The 9,842-nt window shown below is 49.1% G+C and overlaps 2 protein-coding genes across 2 annotated transcripts in view; one reads left to right on the top strand and one right to left on the bottom strand.

The window, feature by feature from the left end:
• Nucleotides 1-4,352, bottom strand: part of LACBIDRAFT_331376 (uncharacterized protein) — a gene marked incomplete at both ends in the record, with an annotated part of 5,899 nt that extends 1,547 nt beyond the window's left edge. Inside the window, 15 exon segments of the mRNA XM_001885695.1 lie at nt 46-219; nt 362-620; nt 743-872; nt 1,063-1,467; nt 1,692-1,711; nt 2,185-2,336; nt 2,442-2,546; nt 2,566-2,589; nt 2,669-2,680; nt 2,736-2,782; nt 2,992-3,291; nt 3,374-3,739; nt 3,805-3,864; nt 3,892-3,938; nt 4,318-4,352. Of these exon segments, the coding sequence (XP_001885730.1) occupies nt 46-219; nt 362-620; nt 743-872; nt 1,063-1,467; nt 1,692-1,711; nt 2,185-2,336; nt 2,442-2,546; nt 2,566-2,589; nt 2,669-2,680; nt 2,736-2,782; nt 2,992-3,291; nt 3,374-3,739; nt 3,805-3,864; nt 3,892-3,938; nt 4,318-4,352 (2,136 nt within the window).
• A 2,144-nt stretch (nt 4,353-6,496) lies between these two features.
• Nucleotides 6,497-8,229, top strand: LACBIDRAFT_331375 (uncharacterized protein; the record flags this gene model as incomplete). The annotated part of the gene is made up of 8 exons (XM_001885765.1): nt 6,497-7,006; nt 7,067-7,138; nt 7,170-7,352; nt 7,440-7,499; nt 7,548-7,622; nt 7,760-7,826; nt 7,895-7,950; nt 8,020-8,229. 8 exons carry the CDS (start codon nt 6,497-6,499, stop codon nt 8,227-8,229), a joined length of 1,233 nt encoding a protein of 410 aa, XP_001885800.1.
• Between the last annotated feature and the right edge of the window lie 1,613 nt (nt 8,230-9,842).

The following is a 9,842-nucleotide window of genomic DNA, read 5'->3' as shown; positions in this document are numbered from 1 at the left end:
CCCTGTGACGCTATGTCACGGCATGTCACTGGTCATCACACTTACCAAGGATTGTGCAACACCATTACTAGCAACAAAGTGGTGAGCACTGGCAAGAACACTTGCTCCGATCATGTTGAAATGCCGAAGGTGGAGAGATTCAGGATGAGGGAAGGAAGGAAAGGAGAGTGCCCAGAGGCCAAGAGACCCCCATCCCACGAGGTGAACGGGTGTTTTGGTCTATTTTTATATACCTTCAGCACGTGCCTGCTTGGGCTATTCTCCTCATCTCGTTCCTCAGTATCCAGAGATGGCGGTTCAAATGTTCATCCCTTTCGGTGAGTGGGCTCGACTTTTTTGCCTGGCTCTGTATGGCACTTACAAAGTTCACGACAAGGGGATGAAATCTGCTGGCGCCGAAGGCGCCTAGTGCTAAGTACTTTACAGCACCCCGCATCTTCCCTGAGTTCGTACACCAACGAACATCTTTCAAGAATTTTCTGGAGATGAAGGTGCGGGATGTGCATGCTGGATGCAGGAGCCTCGGTTGACAGTCTTTCTGGTAGCAGTTCACGGCATTTTTGGCTCCGCGTGTCAAGTGTCGAATTGCACGGTGGATCAGCTTGGGCCCCTTGGTTCGCCTGACAATGAATGTCAAGTGAGTTCATATGCTTCTCTATAACGGGGGTATCCAACGACTGTTCATGCAGATGACCCTACATATTTGCTCCTTTTCCAAGTCGGAGCGTGTTCTCTTGCACACCGACATTCGCCCACCTTCCGAGATGAAGTTGGATGAAAGATGGGTGCAAACTCTCGTCTTGTTCGATGTCCACGAGCAGATATCGTGGACAACGAATCTTCGACGAGGGTGAATGTCGGGCCGAATGCATCTGCAAACCCGCTTGCTTTCTCAGGTGTCCTTTCGTCGACTTTCACCAGCTCCGAATGCGTGCTTTAAGCCTCCTCTCAATGATGTGAGAGCATGTCCGCCTCTCGCGTCGTCGTCGTCCTCCTAGAGAGGTTTCTCTACTGTTGTGGAGAAGACAATATATTCTAGCTAGCATCGCATCAGCAACCGACCTCTAGACGGCGAAGAGCAGTCCAGCAGAGTGGAAGAACAGGCTGAGGTTGGACCAGCCCAGTGCGATGGAGCAGGTTCATTCCGTGGGGTGGGGTTAACTCCTTGGTGGTCACTGTCATGGAAATGCATTGTTCCGATCGAAAACACGAGATATGCGTTGAGGGAGAGTGTTCGTTGAGTTGGGCGTGATGGGGCAGTGGCGACGTAGGCTAAAGAGCCGCCAAAGATGGAGTCGGCAGCATGAGGCGTTGCCTTCTTTGAACGTTCTTGTCTGAGGATGTCAGTTCCACCAGTCAGGTGGAAATACAATGCGACACTCACAAATACTTCCCGTGATACGAGTTTTCGCCAAAAATTTCTTGATCTCAACCACCACAAGTTCGTCGACCTCATTGCCTTTTGTACTGTTCATGCAGTCGTTTGCTGCTGCCGTCATGACGCTCTGAGTTGAAGCACTCCTCGAATGAAGGTACGTCCGGCTTTAACTTTATCCGTCATGTCTTGTTCACTTCACTGAGATCTTTCGAATAAAGGCTGCAGCCTCTCCATGGCAATTCCTACTCGGTGTTTCCGAAACACTCTTGCTTCTTGCAAACTCATAATAACTGTTACTACCATACCGACGCACTGCTGTAGAACTCCGGCTTCCTGGATCCCATGATCTGGTCCAACTGCGCGAACGACACCACCCAGCAACATCACGCCTCACCAACCTCACACCTCACCTTACATGACTTGCGGTATACCGTAACCACGGGAAGGCTGGTGACCTACTTCTAGATTCCCACTCGATCGGAGAGGCTCCGAGTTTGAAGAACACTCAAAGTGGGTTAAAGAACTCGAGAAAGAAATGGAAATGCATTCCCGTCAAGTTGGTGGTCTCAACTTGTCCATTTCGGCACTTGTTTTAAATTCATGGCCCATTACTCTTCTTCGGTCTATCGTCTCTCGTGTGTTGGGTAACAGGAAGTCCTTGCCCTCCCTCCTCGTCTAACCTCCAGCCCAAATTCTTCCCTACTACCCCCTCCCCTCCTCCTTAAGCCCTCCCCCAGAGGAGACCCCAACGCGACTTGGAAACCCGACGCAATCTATACCTCTCAACAGGTGGATGGGGAAGTTACCTCGTCCTAGTTGGCAATGGCGTGTGCCCTGTTGTGTTGAAGGTGCTTGTGAGGAGGTTGACTGGGGCTTGGATGTGGAGTTCGTTGGCAAGGAGGAGCAGGAGGTAGTGTTGACCTTGAGAATGGTTGATTTTGGGCCTCGGTGGGAGGTACTTTTTCCACGTTTATGACTTTTATGACTTTTTTTATGATGTCTTTTTGACTGACGCTGACGAGGAATTGAACGCACCCGTATGCATTCATATAATTACTCATACCTTATGTATCGGTTCACTTGAATCTCTTTTGAAAGCTTTGACAATCGGCAATTGCATGTCTGCTTCGTTTTTCATGATTTGTTCTTCGTTTACATATTGACAGATCTACGGTACCAGTACATACATCGACCCCTTCTGAGCCTAAGTCCTGACAGACATAATCAAATCAACACAACCTGGCAAAGGGTGGATATCAAATACTCTGACAGGGGCCGGAGATCACTCACCCTCTGGCACAACTGCAAAAGAAGATCAACAACCACCCAGCAACCCAAAGGCAAATTGGAGACTCACAGCCTTTTTCATCCTTGGATTAATCACCATGTATCCTAGACAAAACTCTGTTCAAACAAAATGTCAACATCCTGGTGACGATGCAGAGAAGGAAAGAAATACGGTTGGTAGAGGGGCTCCTCACAGAGACGATAACTCCATCCGTGTGAATAATCTCATCTTTGTTGATTGATAGCCAGGTGGGTTTGTTCTGTTTGTAGCCTTCGGTGGAATACTATAGGATGAGAATTGGATTATCTCGGAAACTATTACTCACTGCAAGTAAAAAGTAACCGAGCGCGCTTCGTGAATGCTGCGATTGCAGCTACGGGATTGCCTTGATTGCTACCTGGATAAGTGTCACCTTGGAAGGATATAACATCGGTGTCGCCCATGGCAGCGTCACTATCCACGTCTTGGAAGAGTTCCATATAGAGTGCATTGACCAGGCCTTCAAATTTCGCGATGCATGCTTTCAAAGACCCAGCGTTGTGAGGGGGAGCGACGGAGAGGCTGTTAATGCGCCCTAACGAGCTGTCAGTTTCGTCAAAGGACGTCTTTGCCTTTTCATCTCCCTCTGATGAATAGACACGATAGTACACTGCAAATTCACTGGCAATAAGTGCACTATTTCGGTGGGAGACGTCGACAAGACTTACCGTAGTGGATATCAGTATCATCAGAGCGTTCCGGCAGCTTGTCCGACTGTGTGATCTCCTCGATCCTCTTCTCCGACTCGACAACCAACGCGATCGGATCTTGTTCGGACAGCCCTGGCCCAGAAGGAGCGTGGAAAGAGAGGCGGGCAGAGTCTTCTTTGGGTGCTGGGCTTGAGAGCGGTGTGAAGACAAGCGCCTTGTCGGGCTCTGAGAGGCCCTCAAGTTTGCACAGACACCGCTTGAGAGACGCCACTGTACGAGGAGGGGTAACAGATTTTGACGGAATGCGGCCAATGAAGCGGTCGTTGTGGTAGAGGGGTTGAGTTGATTCAAATGCACCAAGTTTGGTGTATAGATGGTAATATACTGCACGCAGCACAAGTAAATGAGGCAATTTAAGCCAGCAGTAGAGTTTTCGGGATAAGGCGCACCATAGCTAGGACCCGTTGACTTTCCTACCGTTGCTGCTGAATCTGTACCCCCTTTGCCGTCTAAACAGGGAGTGGTCCTGGACGTACGATCATGATCACTGGGTGAAGTAGACATATCTGTTTCCAACCAGAGCCTATTGGAATATTAGCAAGATGGACGATTGAAGGAAAGAGTTATTGGACGCGCCTTCAGCGCTGCAGCGCTCAGCATGCCCACGAGGCAGTGCATCAACCGTCATTTCGCTGCCAGAGTGGCACGTAGAGTGTTCTCAAGTTGAACGAACAGCTCCGCCTTCCCTCCAATGTGCACTGGCCTTTCAAACTCTCAACTTCCCCAGTGCCTGGAAGGTACGAAGAGCGACGGAGCGCGAGTTTATGAGAAGCCAGAATATATGGGAAGAAAAGTGAGGTGGACAAGAAGTGGAAGTCGTGGAGGTTGACAGCACTGGCACAGTGTGCAACGGCGACATCCAGTCAATATTCAAGCGGCCGACTTCTACCTCCCGAACATACCGCCTGAAGAGGTCCACGGCGAAAAGGTCCGTCATGACGGCGAAGTTTCAACTGCCATCATGATGGCTTCGTCCAAATTTCTCCTTATCCAATCCCTCGAAACTCTCCTCGATCTTACCATATGTGCGTATCTTACATCATGCTCGGACTCTTAGATCATCTCACCTCTCACGAATGTTTAGGCATGGGATAAGACTCTGCTCAACGATGAAAAGCTCGCCATTTGGTTGCGCTGTAACGCTACCAAGCACTCCGATAATTCAGCAGGTCGCGGGATGGGACAGCGTATACCACAATTTCGGCGTTCGACAACCGGCGGGTCTTCTTGTTGTGCGGGGATTGCCTGATTCTACTGTTCGCGGAGCCTCAGGGAGTGGCTCTGTAAGAAGAGCTAAACTCAGTACTGTCGTGCCCGATATTTGGCTTCAACGTATCGTTGGGGAAGGGCGGTAAAGACCGGCCGTTCGAAGAGCACATTGGTTCCTTCTTGAACTTGAAAATCACGGTGTGTTTCATGCCAACCAAGTCTTGTTTATTGTCGTCACCTTATCGTCGCCATTTCAGACGAAGCCTGGGATAAACTTGCAAGACCCAGACTGATCAAAAGTGGCTTCGCGAGTGGGTTCCCCCTTCGCACAATACTCCTACCATCAAAGCCGTTGGCCAGTACAACAGGCTTCTTAGCCTTCAGCCAAATCAGCTAAAGGGGTGTTTCTCCTCAATGACAACACAGTGGTTCCGACTGGGTTTCAACCTTGCTTGACCACCAGCCAGGCCGGGGTGTCCTGTGCTTCGTATGCTAGGCTGACTCAACATGTATACTCAAAGTTTCTGCTCCGTTGATGAATCATTGATTTGAAAACAACCGGCCCGCCGTCAGGACGTCCTTCGGGAATTTTTCTTGTTTTCCATACCGATGGTGTCCAGAAAAGAAGTCTAATCTCAACATCGCTTCACCGTCAGCGGAAGAGTCACTCATCTCTACTTTCTTCTATGCTAGGTTCGTCACGCATGTTCTATAAGGCTCTGTCGACCGTCACCAAGGTCGATATATTCTTTATTACGATGATCATGCCTAGTCCCAATCGTTAGCTAGGCCTAGGGGATCCTGCGCTCTATTGCCTCCTGGGGACTCGCATCGAATGCTAGCCTATGCCAGCTCTTTCTCCTTCGGTTTTCAAACTCTAAAGATTTGCTAAAGATCTTGTTCATGTCATTTTGCTCTCGCTCCGAGGTGTCTAATAGACGAGGTCCAATCTCAACTTTGGATGTCCACAAGGATCCACAAGCCTTCTTCAAGATCCCCCTTTTTGGTTCAAGTGATGATGCTTGACAATACGGCAACTTGTCATCGAGAACACACGCATCCGGCGAATGATTTTGAGGTCTCGCGCTGTTTGAGACAAAGAGCGCGGGGAATATTCAAGTTAGTCTTGGTTACCCCAAACCATGCGCAGCGCCCTCTCGGCAATAAGGTGCCGGGTCATGTGCATGTTCAAACGGGATATTTCTCATAGCCTCGGATACTTCGTGCTCGTCGTTTGGCACAGTGAACAAGAAGACCTTGATGATCTTTACTTTCTCCTGCCTGTGAACCATCAAATTCTACCTCTGCAATTCCACAATTAATTTTACTTGCTTGCACATGACCGGGCCTGCTGATCCAGACCCTGGTGGAGTTCTTCGAAATTTTGGTTGTGCAAAACAATATGCAAAGCACTGTAAAGTTATTATTGCAATTCTAGGACAAATTACGGTTGCGGTGGTGAAGCCTGGTGAAGCTTGGTGAAGACTAGAACAAGGGCAAACAAGGGCGAACCTGAGCGAACGTTGTCGTACGTGCCTGTATTTATGATTATCACCCACCTTCGCTGACCTCAAAGGAGCTGTGAGGAGCTGTGTGACCCAATTTGCAAAAACACCCCCTCGGAAGCTATCAGTAATTGTCAACCTTGTTCTTAGCGCACAAACAGGTTTCCATCCGGCGCTACGGTAGGATCTAATCATTCTCTGGAAAAGACATAGTATCGATTTGGTATCGATATCCGTATGTGTGCTGTTGAATGCTGTAGAACTTATAATTACTCCACATTTTCTTTTGTATTTATCCCACTCCCCTCCTCGCCTCTTGCACCTTCGCTCTTGGGTGGTTCCCTCGATATTGATTTGCATAATCCCCATGCCTGTAACTCAAAGTCAGAAGCTACCGTCGTTACCGTCATTGAATGGCCCATCGTCGTCCTTGAAAAGTCCGACCCGCCGGTTATCTGTGTCGCTGTCGCTGCGCTACAATCCAATATCAGTCAGCACCCGATGTGATGTCTCCATCGCAAGAATTCACAAGGACCGAGGCTCGCTCGCATCGCCCCGTGGCTCCTCCAAGACCACCTCAACCTGGTCGCTTTCGTCCATTCCTCAACAATCCCCTGTACATGGACGAGCCGCCACCACGCCGATCCAACGCCCTCTCAAGAGACGAGTCCCGGTGAAGCTGTCGCAATTCCCATCAGGATTGCCGACGTTGCCCTCAACCAGCTTGCCCCCGCTCCTTGGCCGACCATCAAGCAAATGTAATCAGGTCGCTACCCAACTCCCATCCACACATCAATCTCCAGTGAATGATTCACTCTTCGCGCCCTTGCGCTTGCAACTGCCGCCAGGAGGAACGAGCCGAGGTCATCTTTTCGAGGTTCGTGCTTTTTTTTTTTTTTTCCCGACTGCAGAAGCGATGAAAACGCTACCTATGTAGGTAGGCGACAGGGTGGTTGTTCAGAAATATTATGAAGAATATGCTATGCGGAGCGAGAGAATGCAAGGCAGAGTGCGTCGACCTATACTCCATCGTGGCCCAGTATGTATACACCACTGTCGATAACACGGAGGTATTAACGCAAGCACAGCCAGGCCACGATCGATTTTGCTGGAATTTTTTAGTTGACGCGGATAATGTCCAGTGCTACGGCAAAGTTGGGGACGAAATGTGGGACACGAAGGGGCGGGTCTTACCCATCAGCGCTCGCACTCTACATCCAGGCGTGCGTTTTCAAAGAAACCGAAATCGATCCATTGCCTAACGCTTCGGTCGCTTCCAACAGGACCGTGTATATGCTCGGCTTTCTCAGAGATTTGTCAAAGAACCGGAAATCATGCTGACGTCGGTCTGGGTACCCGCTACTGCAGTCGTAAGTTGCTTGGCCTTGGTGTATCATCGGTGACTCACCCAAGTTTAGGAAACGGACAGCAAGGGCATGTTGCCTTTGGTAGTGAGACCAATCAATGGACAAGACCGCGGAATGGATTTCCGGGTTAGCTGTTACGACGTCTTGCCCTTCAACACATCTTCAAGAATGCTATGCCAACAGAGTGGCTGTTATGTGATCGGGATAGGTGGAGAGCTGTACCCCCCTAACCCACTGGGCAATAAGTCCAATACTCCACCCAGACCGCCACCGCGGTTACTCAGGCCGCATTCGAATCGTCGAATACCACCACCGTAGAACGATATTTTCGTCAGTATTTAAGCCTTCGGCCTACACTTAGTGTTTAATAATCACGCTCATAATTTACGCCTTCCAAGAAGTCAGACTGAGTAGCCAGATAGATCGCTTTCTTCGACCTTTCGAGCTATTTCAGGTACGTGTGCGCCTTGCCATCCATATGTCATAAGCAAGCATGATTGAGAATGGTTTGGCGTGGAGCTAGGCTCCGCTCTCATCAAGTGGCTTTATCACCTTCCGAAGGGCTGGTGACCACGATGAACTGGAGGAGAATACAAGCGTCTCGAACATTCCGATGCCAGTAAAATGTGGCAAAGACATTCACAAGAGCCAGAAACGCAAGAGGAACCTTATGACCCATCTTCATCTCGGACGAAAAGAAGAGTTCCTAGACCTAGACAGGAAAACCAGATAATATGGACGGGCATCGTTCCTTAACGAAGTCGTTAAGGAAAAGGACGTGGAACGTTCCATTCTGGTGCTTTCAGCTGCAACCTTGATTATACGCACCCTTCGGAAATACTGGGAGTTGAGGCCGAGGTTGTAAGTTGAGCTGGCCCAAGTAATAGAGCACCTGGAATGTCGGACGAACAAGAAAAACACTAGACTCGAGCCAAGTCCCTTTTTGTAAATTGAAGACAGTCGTTCAATCTATTATGTACCGTGGTCCGAGTCTAGAAAAACACCATCGCGCGAGCAAGACATCATTTGTGGGAAAAAATTGGTGATGAGCAGACGATTCAGCCAAACACATTTTCCCAACATTTTCCAACAGCGACGAACGATGACCTCAATTCAACCTTTCCAAACTTCCCTCTCAATTTTTTGCCCTAAATAGCCTTGAGCTCGACCGGTCAATGTCCTCGCATAGCAGGGGCGAATTCACATAGATCTCAGCTCGTTCCGTGCATATGCTTTTGGCTTTTTCTGATGTGCACTTTTGTTCGCCGAGCACTCGCTTTCAAAGCTCCCTCGAGCTCTTGCGGAATGGAATGAATTGCCAGCTGGGTGGGATCCAAACCACTTTCTCTGTGGAGCCTCACGAGTTGATGAACGAACGTACAACCTACAAACCTTGTGCAAACCATATCCATTGTCGCCACACCCCTCAAAGAACTTCGCTCAAAAAGTGGATGATCCACCGCGGATTTGTCGACCTGTCATGTACAGTTTTTTTTTCTCAAGTCGCCTCACCGGTCCAGCCTAACTTACTTTTGCTCTTTAGTGCTCCGAAGGCGTTCGCGATAGACCACAACATCAAAATTGGGCGCTTCTTCTATATCACAACGTGGCACCAGAAAAGACTCAAAGATGCGGCAGCTCGGACATAACGTGCTTTTCAACATCTTCACTTCTAGACGCTCTCCCCAGGTCGAACACACAAAATGGATTTGGAGGAGTTCGATGGCCTAGATAAAATAGCGCGCAACCCTACTTGGTCAAAAACCACCAACCTGGATCCTGGCAGTATTCTTAAGGAGGCTGACGAAAAATGGTACATAAAAGCATCCCGTGCGGCTCGATGGATGGATTTGCTGGGAGATTATGCTGGTAGTGAACCGTTCATCATCGATGGTACGATTCACCATTTACATAGCTTGCCTCCACTCTCTTACGCGTCTTTCAGGTGAATCCCTCTTGCAGATCGTCCTCGATGATCCTCTGCTTGCGATTGGTCGCGAAGATGGTGAGTTAGATTATCACTTGCCTCTGAGGCTGTTCATGATATTGGGATTTAGAATGCAGCTTTCAAATACTCCACGCCTACCACAGTCTTGAACGCCTTTTGGCTGAGTTTGTCCAACGGTCTGCAAATTTCGACATCGTTTTCTGGAGCGGTCAGTGTGATCCCTATGTGAGAGCTGTGCTCACAGCTGATATACAAGCATGACAGTCAATCGACATCTAACTTTGAAAACGGGCGATTCGCAGTTCATAGTTTCATCTAGATCCTTGGCGCGGGTGTTGCTGTTCAACCATCTCTTGAAGCTGGACATTCCAGTGCACTCTTTTAACGATCTAGATGAT

Source organism: Laccaria bicolor, genomic scaffold (genome assembly GCF_000143565.1).
Source record: "Laccaria bicolor S238N-H82 LACBIscaffold_33 genomic scaffold, whole genome shotgun sequence".
Taxonomy (NCBI): Eukaryota; Fungi; Basidiomycota; class Agaricomycetes; order Agaricales; family Hydnangiaceae; genus Laccaria; species Laccaria bicolor.
This window is presented reverse-complemented; position numbering and strand designations above follow the sequence as displayed.